The sequence below is a fragment of the Vigna umbellata genome, chromosome 8 (genome assembly GCF_029865625.1).
Source record: "Vigna umbellata cultivar VRB3 chromosome 8, Vumbellata_1.0, whole genome shotgun sequence".
NCBI lineage: Eukaryota > Viridiplantae > Streptophyta > Magnoliopsida > Fabales > Fabaceae > Vigna > Vigna umbellata.
In genome coordinates, this window is record NC_142172.1 from 28,672,554 (window position 1) to 28,691,911 (window position 19,358).

General features: G+C 34.8%; 2 protein-coding genes across 12 annotated transcripts; one reads left to right on the forward strand and one right to left on the reverse strand.

The window, feature by feature from the left end:
- The first annotated feature begins 9,431 nt into the window (after nt 1-9,431).
- On the forward strand, nt 9,432-12,424 carry LOC148194395 (uncharacterized). 10 transcript variants are annotated; one of them, XR_015781356.1, is made up of 7 exons: nt 9,443-9,945; nt 10,039-10,337; nt 10,446-10,542; nt 11,042-11,187; nt 11,582-11,876; nt 11,962-12,082; nt 12,180-12,424. XR_015781356.1 is itself a non-coding variant. In XM_088095760.1 (6 exons), exons 2-5 carry the CDS (start codon nt 10,318-10,320, stop codon nt 12,016-12,018), a joined length of 243 nt encoding a protein of 80 aa, XP_087951886.1. In that variant the 5' UTR covers nt 9,432-9,945; nt 10,039-10,317; the 3' UTR covers nt 12,019-12,038; nt 12,180-12,424. The 10 variants fall into 10 exon arrangements, 2 of the variants coding, with proteins under 2 accessions (XP_087951886.1, XP_087951885.1); XR_015781358.1 differs by having other exon boundaries at nt 11,962-12,038; XM_088095760.1 differs by lacking the exon at nt 11,582-11,876 and having other exon boundaries at nt 9,432-9,945; nt 11,119-11,187; nt 11,962-12,038.
- Nucleotides 12,425-16,243: 3,819 nt separating this feature from the next.
- LOC148194396 (uncharacterized) lies at nt 16,244-19,141 on the reverse strand. 2 transcript variants are annotated; one of them, XM_088095797.1, is made up of 9 exons: nt 18,961-19,141; nt 18,809-18,873; nt 18,652-18,713; nt 17,439-18,395; nt 17,267-17,351; nt 17,077-17,166; nt 16,786-16,989; nt 16,521-16,687; nt 16,244-16,439 (listed from the first exon to the last, which is right to left on the reverse strand). In XM_088095797.1, the coding sequence occupies exons 1-9, from the start codon at nt 19,115-19,117 to the stop codon at nt 16,244-16,246; spliced, it is 1,983 nt and encodes a 660-aa protein (XP_087951923.1). In that variant the 5' UTR covers nt 19,118-19,141. The 2 variants fall into 2 exon arrangements, with proteins under 2 accessions (XP_087951923.1, XP_087951922.1); XM_088095796.1 differs by having other exon boundaries at nt 16,244-16,452; nt 16,585-16,687; nt 18,961-19,117.
- Nucleotides 19,142-19,358: the final 217 nt, after the last annotated feature.

The following is a 19,358-nucleotide window of genomic DNA, read 5'->3' on the forward strand; positions in this document are numbered from 1 at the left end:
ACATTATTATATTACTTCAATTCAATCCCTTTTGCGGATACTGAGTTGTACAATTTATCCAAATCAACCGTCGTTCTAGGATCACCAACATAAGTATGCAAAGGTCGTACAAACATCGGTTCAACATTAACATCTCCTTCATCATCATCACCAATGTCAATGACAGCTGGTGGATGCTCATGGGGTACACCTAAAGGTTCTTCATCTGCTTCACTTCCAGGTTCATAATCCCCTTCAACTACAGGTTCTTCATGTACTTGACCTACACCTCCTTCATCTGCTTCACCTACAGGTTGTTCATGTACTTCACCTACACCTCCTTCATCCGCTTCACCTGCAGGTTTTGCATCTTTTCCACATGCAAGTTCTTCAGATTTTCCACCTGCAAGTTCTTCAGATTTTCCACCTGCAGGTTCTTCATAGCCTGCAGGTTCCTCATCTACTTGACCTAAAGGTTCTTCATAGACTGCATGTTTTGCACCTTCATCATTCCACTGAACATCACCAACAGCTTCAACACCTGAACGATCTTCTTCAACCTTTCTACACTTTCGAAGGTGACGAAGTTCCTTCCGAACACCTTTAATTTTTTCTCTGAGACTTCTTATCTTAAGGTTGTTTCTTCTTATTTTTTCCTCAGCTTCTGATTCCCAACTTTGTTCACCTTCGTTCTCATGTCGGTCTGCTGCAGGCCTGCAACATTCAGGCCTTACTCCATCATCCATATGGAAAGCACCACGTATGAGGGGTTGCTGACGATCATGGTCACTAAGGTACCAATCAAATTGTACCTATATCAATGAAAAACAAAAACCTTACTCAAATAACAACATCAATAACACAACAATAAACAGCCAAACATGTTAATAAACTTACATCACTTGTCTTAAACAAAACATCTATTTTTTTCGTCCTTAAATGAAAGGAACGAAATTGCGACACATGCGGGAATATCTTATAAGAACGATGATGATGCAAAGAAAGGCGTTCAAAAGTCCAAAGCTACAATGTCACAAATACAACTTGTCAAATAAATTTTGACAATCACTTAAATGAATACAACAAAAATAAATAATACATCATCATAGTACCTGTAACATAGCAGCATTGCCACTAATACTCAAGGAGTCAACAATCGCTCCAGACAGTATTTTCTTACTACATCTGTTTAGACTACTTACAAGATATTTATGTACAGCACTACCCCAATCATAATGAGACAACCTATCTAAATCATCTAACACTAAACAAGGCATTTTAGAAACAACCCTTGACTTCCTAGGAAAATAAAATACCACCAAACAAACTAATATATACAAACGACAAATCACATCTACCTCAATAGCATCATTAAATACGACCCCATCAAACATATTCATCAGGTCTTTCAAAGTCGTTGTTTTTGGATTGAACATCTCACCTACTTTACCAACTACTGATTCATCGTACGACACCTCCAAACCGCCTACTCCTAAACCTAAAGTCATCAAAACATCAACTGTAGTGAATAGTAGTAGATGTTGGCTAACTCTAAATGATTCATGGTGCTCCACCCATCTACAAGCCATCTCCTTCAACAATTTTAAACTGACCTCTAGAGGTTTAACAATGTATAAACACCACCTAAATGGATTTTTTCTAATGCGCGTTTGATGTCTGGTTCGTAGTAACCAATTCATATGGACAATGTATGATGTATCCATTCATGTTCGCATGCGCCACTGTAAAACAATACAAATTTCAAATATTACAATCAGTGTTCCAAAACAACAACCACAACACAAATAAAGAAACTCTACTTACATTGGTATTACATGCTTCCATTTCGGTTTCCAATCAAGTCAAGACTTAAATAAAAAAATTACCTAGAATAACAAATAACCAAGGGCAAAACCAATTATTTTAATTTTAATCTCCAAAAAAAGTCAAATTTTATTAATAAATTACTATACCCTCTTCTTACACCTTCCAAAATTTAAACCCACAGTTCCCTAAAATTTCACCAAATAAACAATATACAAAATTAACCTATAAATTAAGAAATGCATCAAGTATTCAATGTAACGGTGTGTGAAAAACCAACCTCTTTCGTGCCGGTGTGTGCAAAAAACCAACCTCCACCTCACCAATGTGTGCGAAAGACCAAAACGTTGCCTGAAATATCGCGTAGTAAACCACCAACGAACCTCCAAATTGGGAGAAATGAGATAACTCACCCAATGCGCCACACACATTAAATTTTTACTTAATTCTTGTTGTTTACTTTCAATAACAACTTAAAATAGTATATGAATTTTTACTTATTTAAGTCGTGAATATTTTTCAACTTTTGTCATCTTAACTCTAATGCAAAATAGATTTATTAAGTTTGTGATTTAAGTCTATTTAAAAGAAAATAGACTTAAAAAAAATATGTGGTGACCGTTTGATAAATAAAATTAAATTTTGTTATTTCCTAACATATTTAAATAAATAAAGTTTTGTATCGGTTAATTTTTTAACTTTACATAGTTGCTTTTCTAACATACTTAAAAAAATTGTTATTTTTACATCTTTTATTTTTCTAAGAGACATAAATAAATATTTTTACATTAACTTTTTTTAATCAAATTAAAAAAGTGTTTTAACCTGCCTTCACATTTTCACTTTTAATCCTTCAAACTTTTTTTATTTTCAATCTTTAAACCTTAACTAGCGACAGTTGAAACAACGTTTGTCCAATGATAACAATATTCTTCTAGTAATATATATGAACTAATTTCTTTTATACACGAAGGAGGTGTGTATTTTGTTTAAAATAATAGATTTTTTTTAAGAAAGTGAAATGGTGGGTGAGTGGAGTAGACACATAGAAGTTAGAATAATAAGAAAAAAAAAACAAACTATTTAGATTATGCATATTAAACAAAAGGTATTTTAAATTGGAGTTAAATTTATGAGAAACAAAATATGATAAACAAATAGAGTTTGACAAGATAAAATAAGAAATGAGCAATGATCAACGATAAAATAAAAACTATTTTAGATTATAGTTAAATTAACGAAAAACAATAACAATTTCATATTTTCACCTCTTCATCTCGAAAGTTTTTTTTTCATTCTCAATAATATATATATAATTACTTTAGAAAATGGATGTGTAGTTTTTATAGGTTTAATCATTCATGAAGTACTTATTTTCGCGTGGAATCTCAATTTAGTCCCGTTGTTTATGGAAATCTCAATTGGGTCCCAAATTTATGAAAATTGCAACAATTGGATCCTTTCCGTTAAATTGTCTCCAACGGCGTTAGTGTGTGTTTGACGTGGCACACTGTAGTCAGTTTCTTAACTGACGTGGCACGAGTTTTTTAATTGACGTGGATTAATGTGTGCACACCGTCACCTTCCTCACGGCATATCCGTGCCCATTAAGCACACTCACCGGAACCCTATTGTTCCTGACATTTGTAGACGGGGTTCCAGACGACGGAGTAGACGCAATAGGCGTGCTCCTTGAAGGTGCGGACGCTGGTGGGGCAGTCGAGGGTCGAGAGCTTGACGGTGTCATCCCAGGAGGAGGAGAGGAAAGAGTCGCGACGGATGGGGTTGTAGTCGGCGGAGTGGACCTCACGGGTGTGTTCCAGGAAGGAGCGAATCGGGTTGGAAGTGGGGGGTAGGGCCAGGTCGTAGAGCTTCACGGAGCCGTCGGCCACGGCGGCGATGACGATGGAGTCGTGTGATTTCGACCAGGCTACGTCGTAGACACCATCGGCGGTGTCGTAGGAGGCAAGCTTCGCGATAGGGAGGGAGGGGTCTAGGGAGAGGATGAGGACGTGGAGGCGACCGTTGCCGAGGATACCAAAGTTCTGGGCGGTGGCAACGGCGAGGCGGTTCTCATTGAAGGGGCTGAACTTGACGGAGTAGCCGTTGAAGGGGGTTTTGAAAACCGGCGAGGCAAGCAGTTCCTGAGGCAGTTACTGATAGTTCTATTGTTTTGGGAAATCTTGTTGCACCCCCAATGAATGGTGACATTTATACATATATCAGCACTGAAAATGCCATGCTTCAGGGACCTCGGTACAATAACTGTTTTCATTTTATTGGGCAAAGTATTTAATGTTACTTGTTTGGCTTCATTCATCTAAAGGACTTTGAACAGGCGAATTACTAAAGGTGTGGAGTATCTGGTTCAAGCATCATCTACAGAAGCTGAAGCTATCAGTGCAGCATTAGCTGCTGCCAAGGCACGGTAGGAGAATGGAGAGGCTGAAGTGTCTGATAGAGACCGTGGAGCAGAGGCTACCCCAAGTGGGAAACAAGCATCTTCCTTGATCAAGCCTGATTCTGCAGGTTCAAATAACATTGATCAGTTCAGTCTGCCTGGGGAAGAAAACAAAATTGGATTAATGTGTGGAGGGGTCTGTGTTTAAATGGAGCAAGACGTGAGAGAAGTACTAGGAATATGTTTGGCTTTCGGAGAGAAAAAGAAATTTAATTAGAAAGAAGGAGAGTTAGAGAGAGGTGCAGGGCCGTAAGTGTATTAGAATGCTAAAATTCTTTGTTGAAAAGAGAAATAGGAAATGATTATTTAGTATTGGGTGGGCCTCATGTGTAAGATAAAGTAATTTAGGTTTTAGAAGGGTAGGGTACTAGGTTGCAGTAGAAAAAGGTTGGAATAATAATATCCACGAGCTGCCCTACTTCAGTCAGCCATGTCAGTTAAGAAACTGACTATTGCGTGCCATGTCAAACACACACTAACGTCGTTGGAGACAATTAAACGGGAAGGATCCAATTGTTGCAATTTTCATAAATTTGGAACCCAATTGAGATTTTCATAAACAACGGGACTAAATTGAGATTCCACGCGAAAATAGAGACTTCGTGAATGATTAAACCTTTTATATACTATTAATGATTGATAGTATAATGAGATTATTTTACTTTGGTTTAGGAAGGAATGAAGAGAGACAAAACTATGTACACTAATAATGCTAATTCTTACCATTATCTAAGCATCATTTTAGAAGCAAAATCAACTCTTTTTTTGCTTATTACTTGCTTAAATCCTCTCTTTTATTTAGTTTTAGTATTTATCTATATTTTAGGCTATGTTACGTAAATATTACTCTAATCCCTTGTTTTCTTTGATCTATTTTGATGTTAGGAAGATCCTCCATTACATTGAAGAGCCTCGGTGATCCAGGAAGTCATTGATTTAACAGTCATTTTCGCTTAAGCGAGAATAATTTAGCTTAAGCGAGAATGACTATCTTCTCCAAGAAGAATTCTCGCTCAAGCGAGAATAATTTAGCTTAAGCGAGAATTCGGGCAGTATATATACTCACGAGGCAGAAAGAAAACGGGTCTTTGGTTCTTTGGAGGCGCGATTTCACGTCTGGAGCTCATGGAGGGCGCGAGGAGCTTGTGGGAACATCTTCTCCTCTTCCTTTGGATCTCCTTCTTCTTCCATCTTCCATGTTTGTAAGCTTTAGGGTTCTCCATGGAAATGGAGAACCAGACTCATCTTGTTAGGGTTAGATGTAGCCTATGAACTCTTGTGTAATGAATGATTGTTTCATATTTATAAATGCCTTTTCTATCTATTACTAGTATTCTTGTTTTCGATCTTAAAGCTTGCATGTAATGGGGACGTTCATGACTTGATTTTGGGGTTTCATTGAGCCAGGGATGGGATATGAAATCTTGAACTGAAACAAGAGTCCTTGTGGGTCATTGAGCCAAGGATGGGATATGATTCACATGTTGTCTTAGATCCTAGTTCTTAATGCGGGTTTTCTTGTTAGATTGTCCAAGGGATTGGAGTTTGATAAGGAAAACCTAGGCTCTTTCACCTAAGGGATTAGGGCTAGAGTGTTTTAGTGGATTGACTTTAGTAAATTGATGGAGAGGAGATGAAATTGGTTATACACAAGAGTGCATTGGTGAAAACTAACCTTAACAATGTCATTTCATACCATTTCTAATCTTTTCCATTTCCAAGTGCCTTCAATACCAAAGTCCAACCTTGTAATTACTTGTGAATTTATCTTTTTGCACATATTCTTAAATGATGAGTTGCTCTTGAGTCTAGATGAGTTGTTAATCGCACAATTTTCTAGTATTACGAGTCTCTTGGAAAAACGATATCTGATCTTACCATGGTTTATTACTTGAACGATTTGGTGCACTTGCTAAAGAGATTTACAAGTTTTTGGCACTTTTGTTTGGAATAGCTTTCTGGCATGTGTTTGGATTTTATCTCCTATATAACATAATCTTAGTGAATATGATTGGAATTACAAAATATACGTCATAATAATTTTGGCTAGATTTTTCCTGCCAACCATTCATCTTACTCAAAATAAATGTAGTATTGCTTGGCCATTAATTCTATGTCACGACAAACATAAATATTTCCTTATCTTATCCATTACTTCATAAATATAAAAATAATTCCTACATAATATTGATGGTTATTAACTAGATAGTAGGTAGATGTTTATACATAAAAGGAAAAAATAATGTATATTATGATTGTTTGTATATAATGTTTATAATTAAGTTATAAAAGTCATATATCAATCATGATTTCTAATTAATATAATGCTAAAATTTGTGAACTTATCATACATAATTATTAAACAAAAATATCTATTTTTTCATCACTTAAAAATTAATTAGTTTAAATTTATAATTATCTAAAATTTATTTTTTTTCTCTCTCTCACTCTATATATATATATATATATATATATATATATATATATATATATATATATATATATATACACGAGCATTGTGTAACATTCACCATTGATCGTGACTATGGATGGATCAATAACATTCACCATGACATTGGAACCCATGTCATTCATCACCTTTCTCCTCAAATACCACAATCTCTCTTAACAGAAGCAGCAAGTGTCCGTCTGCTACACTTATTTTGATGAATTAAAGGAATGGTAATTTTATAGTAATTATTATCTCAGTTATAAATCACATATTTTTTGCTTATTTCATAGTCTATGAAGCATTGTGTAACTATTGTGGCTTTTTGTTACATGTTTACTGGCTTTATTGCAGACTTGCACATATTTTTTGTGTTATTTCATAGTGTATGAGGCATTGTGTAAATATTGTGGTTTTTATTACTTGTTTGTTGGCTTTATTACAGGCTTGTATTAGCATATGCTTCCAAAAACAATTAGTGGAGTTCAAAAGCACGGTTGGAAGTACCTACCAAAAAGGAAAAGCATCAGAAACCTGAACAAACTCAACAAGAAACTAAAGCAAGATGATGTTTTGTAGTGAATTTGTTTAAGTCATCAGCATTAATTCATATGTTTTCAATTGGTCTAGTTGTATTTTATCATGCTAGATTTTTTAGTCAATCTTGCAATTCGAGAATGTAGAGAAGGACAACATGAATTTGCAATTTTCGTGAATGCGATCGAAGTGGGGAAAGGGAAAAACCGGAATCACCAATCCATAAGCGAAAGACAGGAAACTCACCAGAAAGAACAACATTGTCGTATCCTAGTGACCCACTTCGTTTCACACAATCCAATAGGTTGGTAAGTTGTTAAGGATAGTCTTTATTTTGGCTTATGTTGAATAGTTTTGAATATTCTTATACTTCACTAGCTAAATGAGATATTCTGTTTCACACATCTGTATGTGTTTACTTAATATTTGTTAGGATATTTATCCTATTTTATCATCATTATAGTGTGTCAAGGGTTATCCTATTTATCATGATTATATTGTGTCTAGGATTACCCTATTTATCATGATTATATTGTGTCTAGGGTTACCCTATTTATCATGATTATATTAGGGTTACCCTATTTATCATGTTTGTGTATCAATTTATTCTTATAAATAGAAGATTGTGAGAGGGATCAATCAAGCCCTCTAGAATTATTTTACAGTTTCAATCTTAAGTATATTACTACATTTCATCTGCTTTTATGAAAGAAATGTTGAGTAAGAGCCAAATAGTAATATTTTATGGGGATTCATCATGATTTATATTTGCTTAATATGATGGAAGCTAATTACTGCGTAGTTATGTAATAAGAATTACTATATAATGAGATAATGCGCTTTTTAACTAGGAAATGGAAGTAAAGTTCAAAAAATAAGTTTTCTGCCATGTGGGCTAGCTGTTATGACCTAGGTATTCCATTAATAAAGATTCTAGATTTTTTTCTCTGCCATAATGTTATATTATGAATACAACACAATATGCCTGAAATCATTGTAATTCTACAGTTGACGTAGTTGAGATTGGTGAAAGAGAGAGGAAAATATGTGAGGTTTTAAAGGTCAAACCCTTGGGTGCATTAGACATGATTGATGAAGGAGAACTTGATTGGAAAATAGTTGCAATCTCATTAGATGATCCAAAGGCATCATTGGTGAATGATGTTAATGACATTGAGAAGAATTTCACTGTAATATCTCTATCACCTAACTGTTTGATAACTTCTTTCGTAAGTTTGCTCTTGTTTATTTTGTAGTTTATGATTATATCGAGCAGCTAGGTGATTTATTAATTGTTTGATCCGAACTACTTTGTTAGGGCAGTCAACTTATTTACCATTCTTGCTTTCTCTTGAGCTTTATAGAGTTATAGTATAGTCTTCTTCAACTTGTTTCTTCAATGTTTGTGATGACTTGGAATTGAAAGTGACTTAAAATCAATCTTTCTTCTTAGTGTTTAACAGGAGTGGAGCTACCTTATGAGTGACCTTACAACTATTGATCGTGACTATGGATGGATCAATAACATTCACCATGACATTGGAACCCATGTCATTCATCACCTTTCTCCTCAAATACCACAATCTCTCTTAAGAGAAGCAGCAAGTGTCCGTCTGCTACACTTATTTTGATGAATTAAAGGAATGGTAATTTTATAGTAATTATTATCTCAGTTATAAATCACATATTTTTTGCTTATTTCATAGTCTATGAAGCATTGTGTAACTATTGTGGCTTTTTGTTACATGTTTACTGGCTTTATTGCAAACTTGCACATATTTTTTGTGTTATTTCATAGTGTATGAGGCATTGTGTAAATATTGTGGTTTTTATTACTTGTTTGTTGGCTTTATTACAGGCTTGTATTAGCATATGCTTCCAAAAACAATTAGTGGAGTTCACAAGCACGGTTGGAAGTTGATGGACAAATTTATGATCACCAAAATATGATGTCACAAACTTGTTGAACAATCGGCAAGTATGACCAAATCGTTTCAAGTAACACTACAAAAAAAATGGTATTTAAGGGAGGTTATTTTGCGGAGGTTATAAAAACCCTCCGCAAATTAATATGATTTAATTTGGTTCTATTGAATTGTCAAAGGCCTAATGATAGCGGAGGTTTTAAGTTCTTTTTAAAGAGGTTCATAACTAACCAAATTATAATACATTTTTCTTTTTTATTTTTTTTTCGTTTTTCAGTCTTTTCCTTCCAAAATTTTATCTTACTTTATTTTTTCTCCAAATTCCTAAACCTAAACTTAACTTCATCAAACACTTCCTTTTTCTCATGTTCATCTACACTCTTTGAGCCGTCTTCCCGTCACAGCCATTCTCGACCAGGAAAAGCGTAATGACGAACCGCTGTAAAGTGCTGAGAAGGTGATCTTGTAGAGGAGCTTGATGTCGCCTGTCATGAAGGTGGTGAGGAGTTCGGGGTCGACGTTGGACTAGACGAGGGAGTCGTAGACTTGGGAGACGCATATACAGTCAAAGGGGTTTTCAGTTCTATGTTTTCCATTTTTGATTCAAAACTCAAATCTTAAAACTCTTCCCCAAACCTCTCTTTTAGGTTTAGGTTTCATGTTTCAGAGGCTTTACCTTTCACTAGTATCCTCAAATTCGTGAAATCATAAAACCCTAATCGAAGATGAGACAGTTCTCAAACGCCTCTGCACTTATCGCGGCCACAAGGGTATCGTTTGGTGTTGCAACGCCTTTCCATATTGATTTCACTTCCAATTCAACTTTTCAAAAATGTCTCTCACACTGATTGTTAATGGTGCAGGATATTCTGGTTAACTCATAACAGGGAGTGGGGATTATTGTTGCCCTGTACGTGTTTGATGAAATTCCTAGGTTAAGTGCAATACATTTTTGTTGCCCACCATCGTTCTTCTAATAAGAAAGGCGTTTTTATAGTGTAATTAGTGCTTTGTATGCAAATTTTGAACAATACTACACCGTATTTTGGAAGTAGTGGTTGATGGGTCAGTAAGGGATGTATGGATCCCTCTTAAAAGAGTGCATTCTGGAGAATTAAGACTTCGAATATCAATTAGAGTGGATGACCAAGAAGGACCGAAGGTGTGCTTATTCACTTTGAAATTAGTGATTCTTTCAACCATTTAGTCATTTTACACACAACTTTTTTTCACTACTTGGATATTCATGCTAACAATTTTCAATGTACAGGGTTCGGGTTTTGGCTCAAGCAATGGTTGGATTGAACTTGTCCTGGGAAGGGATTGTTATTGTCTATCTCAAAGGCATAAGTGATCCATATGTGAGGGTACACTACGAAAACTTTAAGAAACAGACAAAGTTTGGAATACTTTATCGTTGGTTTGTTTTTCATGAAATTGAATGTCAATGTAAGAGAATTTGGTTTCTAACTTAGTCCAATGACATCATGTGTTTCATATAGCCTATCTCAACTTCCTTTAGAATTTCTCAATTTCAAACTTTATATATTTTACTACATGTTCTGAAGAGAAATCTCTTACATTTTTGTTCATATGTTATACCCTTGTCTTTATTATGATTTTCATTTTATGTTGCTATTCTAACACATTCTGTGAATTGGGGTTTACTAATTCCTTGTATCACAGCTCTTAAATTCTCTAAAACTATACACTTATAGATCTACAATCAAATACTTAAATTCCTTCCTGCATATGGTTGTAATTGACAATTTCTCTTGCATCCATACCACTCTATTCCTTTCACATATCTATTGCCAAGCCTCTTTGTTTTGTAGTTGATATACTTCTTTATTTTGAAATTTGCAGGAGGTTAGTTTTATGGTATTGGAGAAACTTGTTGTTGTAGGAATTAGGGATCGACTTGTTGTTTTTCTTACTCACAGGTTACTCCAGCTGCCTATATTGAACTTTTGTGCACTTTACTTAGTGCTGGAGTCCAGGCTAATGCAAAAGTAAGATTTATTTTTATGTTTAAAGTTGTAACAATGTTGAGTTTTTGCATCTTCTGTTGTATGAGTGGGAAAATAAGGCATATGAGTAAGGAAGAGTGTTTATTCATTGTAAAATGAGTTAAAAATAAAACAATGAAAATATCATCAAGATATAAAAGGTATGCATAGGAAATATTATTTATTTTTTCATAGAGGTTCCTCAAGTGGATCCCTTAATAGAGGTTAGTGTTAAAACATCTCTCATGTTCCAGTTTACATTCTCTTGTTTATTTATTTTTTTTTATCTTGATCATGGTATTAATTTTTAAACTTATCCACATAGGTATGCTTATCAGTCAAAATATGTTAAACTTTTTTCCGTTTCTTATGAATTTTGTGTATCATTTGTTTGCAGAGATACGGTCCAATTATATCCACCATTCCTCAGCAGCTATCCAGATTTTAGTTTAAAATGATCACTAATTGAACGTAAATTTGAAGCTCACATGCTGATAAATTACTACTGTCTTTTTTATTTTCGTACCCAGGACTGCCATTATCATTGTTGCGTAGAGAGAACTGAGTTTTGAAGTGAGATTCTGATTAGAATAGTTATTTAGTGACATGCTTTGTCTGTATTTATTCTTTGCACTATGGGTAGATCTCAATTATCAACCATCAACCAAAAAGATGCAATCAAGTATTCAACTGTAGGTTTATGCCTAATACCCCAGTAGAAATCAAGGTGATAAAGAAGTGCCTTCTGTTCATGTCTGTTGCTTCTGCCCTCCTCAGGTTGCTAGTATTGATGTGGAAAGGGGCATTGGTTTTCGTTGCAAGTTTTTCTGGTGAAAGGCATTGAATGGCAAAAAGTATGCATTTGAAATTCAAATATAATCCTCGTGGTCAAATATTGGTAGTTCATTTTCTTCTTTATAGTTTCCTTCACCTATTAAAGTCCAAGGGTCTGTTGTGATTTATTTTATTTTAATATTTTTCTTTTATCATTTCAGGAAGTTGTTGATACAAATGAGTTGGAGTTTTCTTTGAGTACAAGAGGATTATCTCATGCTAGGGGGTTTATGATGCTTCTTTTAGGATATAATTATATTTAGTCTATTATGTATTTTTGACAATGTTAGATTTTTTGGTCAATCTTGTAACTTTATTTAAACATTATGTATTTTTTTATATTTACATTGTAATTATTAATGAATGTATGTTATTTTAAATCATCAATAAAATTAATTTTGAATTATTTTTCAGTATTTTACAATTTTATATATTTTATTGATTTTTTTATTATTTCAGCAAGCTAGTGAATTGAATAGCATATAAAAAATATAGGTATTTTTTGTAATTAAATAGTTGAAAATAAAGGAGGTTAAAAACCCCCACAAAATAATAGTCAGTAATAGAGGAGGCTTTTACCCTCCGCAGAAAAACCTCCGCAAATTGAACTCGATACCAGGGGTCGCAAAAAACCCCCGCAGATAGTTTGTGGCGACTCAAACTGCGGCGGTTTGAAAAACCCCCGGAATTTATTTTGCGGAGGGTGAAAACCCCCGCAAATCGAAAAAAAAACCTCCTCTAAATAACATTTTTTTTGTAGTGTAATAAACTCGGTAAGACCAAGTATCGTTCTCCCAAAGGACTCACGGCCTAGTTTAGTTGTGTGGTTCGTTGATTAGCTAAGACTTAAGAACGAAATATTTGGATGTTTAATATGCAAGACACAAAATAAACATGTATGCATGAGTTTTGATCAATGGCAAAAGCAAAAGACAAGCACTTTCAATGAAATATATATATATATATGAATATGTTGTTGGGGGTCAATTTCATCTTATCCACTCTCATATATTTTAGGAATTCAACATTCAATTCATCATTGTTAATGCCACTCTCTAAATTACCTTTCAAGAAGGCTTCTCCCTAATTACGAGTTCATACGATTCCTAGCATTCCTAATAATTAGTTTATTTAGCACAGGAGCTTAAGGCAACCAATATACTTATTGGGAGAAATTCCCCGGATCTAGACTTCCCCGTACGTTCCCGTATCGACAAAATCAATAATCATGCATTGAATGAGTTAAACAAAGCAAGCATTAAGCAAAGAGGAAAAACCCTAACTAATGATGAAAGAAAGCATAAATCTTAGATTAAGATGCAAGCACAAATTCCATATATGAGAGCTTTAAAAGATTACATTGATTCCTCAACAAACATACAAGGTTTAGTTCACCATATTCATGGTGAACCTAGATGAACAATAATGAAAGAATGAAAGAGATAGAAAAACCCGAGAAAGAGAAGAGGAGAGCTGTCACCATCTCCCAATCTACCCCAAGAGGTGGAAGAGAGAGTGTTTGCTTCGTTTCTGCCAAAGATACCAACCCTAAGACATCTAGGTCTTTAAATAGGACATAAAAATAATAGAAAACGGGTCCAGGCCCAAACAGATCATAAAATCGCAGAAAACTGGCCCAAAACTCGTATGGTTGACTTTTTCCGTATTCTGGTTGACTGATTGACTTTTTGGTTGACTGGTTGACTGGTTGACTTTTCTGGTTTCTGGTTGACTTTTCTGATTCCATCTCTCTCCTTCTTCACTTCTTTCACTAAATTCACCTTAAAACCTGCACAAAAACACTGAAATCAAGCATAAACCTGTCCAGCTCTCTTATTTATGAAAATATGGATAAAAGCATGATTTCAAGCTAGTTTCTAAGTGTAAAGGTTGCTTTTTGTGTCAATTTTAAGCATGAAAATAACAGTTTTTCAACTGTTATCAGAAGTACCTACCAAAAAGGAAAAGCATCAGAAACCTCAACAAACTCAACAAGAAACTAAAGCAAGATGATGTTTTGTAGTGAATTTGTTTAAGTCATCAGCATTAGTTCATATGTTTTCAATTGGTCTAGTTGTATTTTATCATGCTAGATTTTTTAGTCAATCTTGCAATGTTCTTTAAACATTTTGTATTTTTTTATATTTACATTGTAATTGTCAATGAATTTACATTATCTTAAATTATTAATAAAATTAATTTTTATTACTTTTTGTGTATTTTACAATTTTATATATTTTATTTATTTCTTATTATAGAAAACAAACTTCATTAAATCAAGAAATTATGAATGTAGGTAGGAAATTATAAATAAAGGAGGCTTGAAACCTCCATAAAATAAGTCACTAATAGAAGAGGTTAAAACCCTTCACAAAAAAACCTCTATAATATAACTATAAAAATCCTTGCAAATTAATAGCTACGACTCTTACTGCGGGGCTGCGGAGGGAAAAAACCTCTGTAAAATGGAAAAATAACCTCCACTGAATAACGGCTTTTTTTTGTAGTGTATTTGCATGTTTTTGGTCTAAATAGGGAGTTTTTGAGTAGTGAATTTCCAAAGGAGTATATTTGTATTCAAACTGGTTTAGACTCCTAGCTTTCAAATTTTTGGAGTAGAAGGAATATAAGTGAGTTTGAGTATAGTTTAGGATTAATTTACATTTGTGTTTTATGGTTGTTTGTGGTTGAGATTCTTTAACATGTGCTGATGAGTGATAACAAATATAAGCATTTTTAGTGGTTCTAAGTATTAATGCAGCTGTGTGAACTGTAATGCTAAAACCTATCTTTACACATGAATGTGTGCTTGGATGAATCTAAGCATGTTACATCCTTTGGGAAAGCTAAATTATGCGCATTAACCATGTGGTTGTTTTACTATTATTATTGTTATACTTCTATTATTACTATTATTTTTCCAGCACTGCTCAAGATTGTGTACTCCATATTCCATGCTATGTTGTTCACTTTTTAAAATACCTTATTAGCATTTTGTTACAAGGTTACTGGCATCATCCTCAGGGGAATTTTCCTCCTAAGGAAGAAAGAAATTGATTGGTTTTATGAGCTGCTGCAATATATCCTGATGGTATGGAGCTGTCTTTTCATCTAATTTTCTGGTGCATTAAGTTTGAATAATTGCCATGCATAATAAGGTTTCCTTTTAATGATTCGAGGAGGTTTGACTTATTTGATGTATGAAATTATGTGGCAGTTTTGTATTATTCTATATTCTTTTAATAATTTGATGTTTTCCGTTGTAGCTTTGCATAATCTCATATTTGACTTGATTTTGATTTCTGGCTTTCTGCTCATCAGAATCTTGACTTTTAAGTTTTAAGTCGTTGATATTGGTGCATTTTGTCTCATGTCAGCTTGGGAGCCATTTAGAGATCTTATTCCTGAAAGTGAGAGAGGATGTTTCGTTGATGCCTATAATAAGAGATTAAACTCCAATGATATCGAAACTCAGGTTAGTGTCTCGGTGGTTTTCTTATCTCAGCATGCCTTTCTGCATCTTGTCCTCCCATAATCATAACAAGACTTCTTTAAATACTAGTTTGGTTTCAGAGCTTCTGCTCCCTCTTTTTGGCCTTAACTCTTGTTAGAACTAGTTTAGAAATCTATGCTTTACAATATTACCATGTTTCCAACATATCCTCAAATATGAAATGAGGAATAATGAGCTTATCTATGAGTATGTTACCTGACTGGATTGTCTAGAGTGGCTTTCTTGCACATATTGAAACGTTCAATGCCACTGCACACGGGGTTTTCTATTTGACTGAGGAGGTTTTCTATATTGAAATGACACCAAAAAGAATTAATGTTATTCACAAATCAAAACTTAAGCAAACAGTACAAATGAATCGTGTGTCTGAACTTACAATTACCACATTTTAATGCTGTGGTAACAAAAAAAAGTTCTCTCCACCTTATCTAAAAAAATAAAAATATAAAAAGGAATAGTACAAATGAATCGTGTGTCTGAACTTGCAATTACCACATTTTAATGTTGTGGTAACAAAAAAAAGTTCTCTCCACGTTAACTACGTCTACAAAAAATAAAAATAAAAAAAAGAATTGTACAAATGAATCGTGTCTGAACTTACAATTACCACAAATTTTAATGCTGTGGTAACAAAAAAAAGTTCTCTCCACGATAACTAAAAATTCAATGATGATATTGAACAACGCCATTCCGTCCCCAATGAATAATTTCTCAAGTGTGTTTCCTGTTGATGCAATCCTTTGGCACATGTAGACGGTGAAACTTTGGTTCGATAGGAACAGTTAATGCCTTCCTATCCCAAGAACGTGGCTTTGCTGCCTTTGGCTTCACAATACCTGATGGCTTTTCGATAATAACACTGAGTTTTGTTGCAATGACAGCCTTTTCTTTCTTCCTTGCTAAAGCACTGCAATAGACATTTCCATTGTAATCAAAGTTGCTTACTACAAACACAACATGTAATCAAAGTAATCTGACTATTACTTACCTCAGAGGCCTCAGAACTTTACGCTGCGTCATTTCGGATTTTCTTTTGAATTTATCATTCACATCATTGGGTTTCTGAAGTTTAGTACGAGGACAACTTTTATAAGGTGTTGTAGCAGATAATTCACGTTGCACCTTGGAGCGGGAGTTGTCTATTTGAATGCCACCCTGCGTAACATTTTGGGAAGTCTTCAGTCACTGTCTAAAACACTGTTTATGCTATAAAATATTTATAGGTGAACATGTTCTTCTGTGCATGAACTTACAGATTGATTTTCCTGCGTTTTTGGGCGTGATTTCTCATCACAACTGCTATAATAATCAGTGTCTGATTCACTTTTTGGAACTGAACTCACTCGGTTTACAATCTGATGTTTCCCCATTGCCATCCCACCACCTTTAACTGCGGTTTCTTTTAAAGGTGAGAGAAATTTTCTATCCAAGTTTGCTTCTTTGAGAATTCCCCTTTCCTGCAGCATCAAATAATAACACTTGATTAAAATAAATTGTTTTTTAACAATAAATAAACTTAAACACAATCCCCTTCCCTTACTTACATCAGTTCTCAGCTTAAAAGGCTTAGGGTTTGTGGGCTTTAATTTTCTGTACTTCACAACAGGACAAGCAGTTGTGGTCGATGAAGATTTCTGTTTTAAGGTCAAAATCACAAACGTTATATACACAGTCAAATCATTCAATAAAGTGGGACTGAAAGTAATCATTAATCTATAACTAAGACCACCAGACCTTTTGTGTTTTTCTCGAATCATCCTCATGCTTGCTCCCAAGAATAGCCTTCTTTTTGGGCACGTCGTTATCGGTACTCATCTCTCTGCAGCCGCCAAGAATTCATTGATTACACCAATTTTAAGAAAACAGTGCACAGTCAAACATTTTTGAGAGAAATCAAATTCCTTACATATTTTCATGAACCATTGAAGCATTTTCTTTGTCATCAGAACAAGCCAATGATTTTTCTTCAGCCTTTCTCATGGTGGATTCGGAAACTTTTCCCTTTGCAGAAACCGAGTTCCTCATCTCTTCATTTTCACTCCTTTCTGCAGTCATCTTTTTATTGTTGGAATTTGACAGTGAGGTAGTGTCACATTCCGAAGCTTCTGACAAAACTTGAACTATAACTAAGCTCTCCCCTCTTGTTGGTTCTTGGGAAATTACATCTCCAAGAGATAGTTCAGCACCACTCGCTGAAGTTCCTGATTCATGGCATCCTTCTAGAGAACCACATCTAGATTTCTCATCTATCTCCATATCATTAGAGTCATTTTGATGAGGCTTAGCAACCTGTCGCTTCTGAGTGCCTTTCTTCTCCTTCAAACTTGACATTGAGTTAGTTTCTGGTTGCTTACGGTTATTAGAACTCAAGGAATCAAACACACGGCTCTTAACTTCTCTTCCCCTCGATCGCTTTTTGGAGGCAGTCACTGGCAAAGAGTTTCTTCCTTTTTCTTCAGACTTCTTGACTCCGTTGAGTTCAAGCTTTTTCATTGCTGAACACAGTGCTCTCATTGGTGTTTTTAATTCCATAGAACTCTTGATCTTTATGACCTTCTTAGGCGAGTGAACAACAAGAGCCTTAGACACCACTCTGCTCTTAGGCACACCGACGGTTAACACTTTCTTGCTCTCAACACTTCTAAACGGTTCTACATTGGAAACCTTCTTTTGATTATTCCTTGGAGTGGTCAAGGCCTTGGCCACCGGAGGAGATGGCCTCACCTTAGGGGTTGCTGCAACCTTAGAAAGAGATTTAACTTGGACGTTCTTGTCGGTCATCTTGAGTGATGATGACGAAATAAAGTTCATCCTTGACACCCTTGACTTTGCAGCAGCTGTATGGGGGCCCTTCAAATTTGCGCTGAAAGAAGTAACCAAACATCACTCATAATGATGAAAACGTTCTTGAAGATATTAAAGAAGGAAAACTATACGTTGACAACCACACCATTTAACAATCATGAAGGAAAACTATAATAATGAAAGATGATAGATTTTTAACAGGTAAAAACTACCACAATAACTTTTTGTTTAATTAAAGAATGTTTTCCAGTTACAAGTTCCACATTGATGAAGGTAAGCGTACAAACTAGTTTCTTGGTTTAAGGATGCGCTACCTTGCTTCTTTTTTTTTCAAAGCTTTTCTGAGGCGTACATTGGGACCTCTTGCAGCCATAACCTGAAAATCCAAGATCCATTCACCCAATCACCATCATATTTATGTCCATAAGTAGAGTGAACGAAACAAAGATGAAGAAGAAAAGACCAACTAACCCTAAGAATAAACTTCTTGTAGATAGTTTCAGAATCCAACTCTTGCTCATGCTTTCGGTCACATCCTATTATTAGAAAAAGTCATGTCATTGGTAACCAAAGAAGACGAAAAAGATTTGGAATAAGATCAAAGAAGTGAGAAGTTAAACTACCAACACGTGAGCAGAACCAGTGGCTGTCATCGCCGGGACGGCAAGAATCAGGTGCGGTGAAATCCACGAACTTGGGAGCTTCAAAGTTCTCGAAGAAGTCATCGTTTATTTCTATATCATCTTCGATTATTGGTATGCAGTACTGAGTTTCTGCCATATCCTTTCTTTTCTTCTCTTCCTTTCTTTTCTTCTCTTCGGAGCGTCTTGTTTTTGCTTTCGTTAATATTGTGTGGGATTGTAGTAAGGTAAGTTGCTTTTATAGCCGCCAAGAAACAAAAATGGTTAACCAGCCGTTATGCATTTCCACAGTCATGTGACAAGTATACATTGAGTGAGAAATTATTATTTGTATTTATTATGTATGAAAGGTGAATTTAAAATTTAGTTTTAAGTTATTT

Excerpts from the sequence above, each read along its gene's own strand:
- LOC148194395 (XM_088095759.1), top strand. The coding sequence starts at position 10,318 with ATGACCAAGAAGGACCGAAG. Across the intron at positions 10,543-11,041 it reads TAAGTGATCCATATGTGAGG|GAGGTTAGTTTTATGGTATT; the intron begins GTACACTACGAA and ends TGAAATTTGCAG. Across the intron at positions 11,188-11,961 it reads GAGTCCAGGCTAATGCAAAA|GTTGCTAGTATTGATGTGGA; the intron begins GTAAGATTTATT and ends TGCCCTCCTCAG.
- LOC148194396 (XM_088095797.1), bottom strand. The coding sequence starts at position 19,117 with ATGGCAGAAACTCAGTACTGCATACCAATAATCGAAGATGATATAGAA. Across the intron at positions 18,714-18,808 it reads ACAAGAAGTTTATTCTTAGG|GTTATGGCTGCAAGAGGTCC; the intron begins GTTAGTTGGTCT and ends TTGGATTTTCAG. Across the intron at positions 17,167-17,266 it reads ATTCGAGAAAAACACAAAAG|AAATCTTCATCGACCACAAC; the intron begins GTCTGGTGGTCT and ends ACCTTAAAACAG.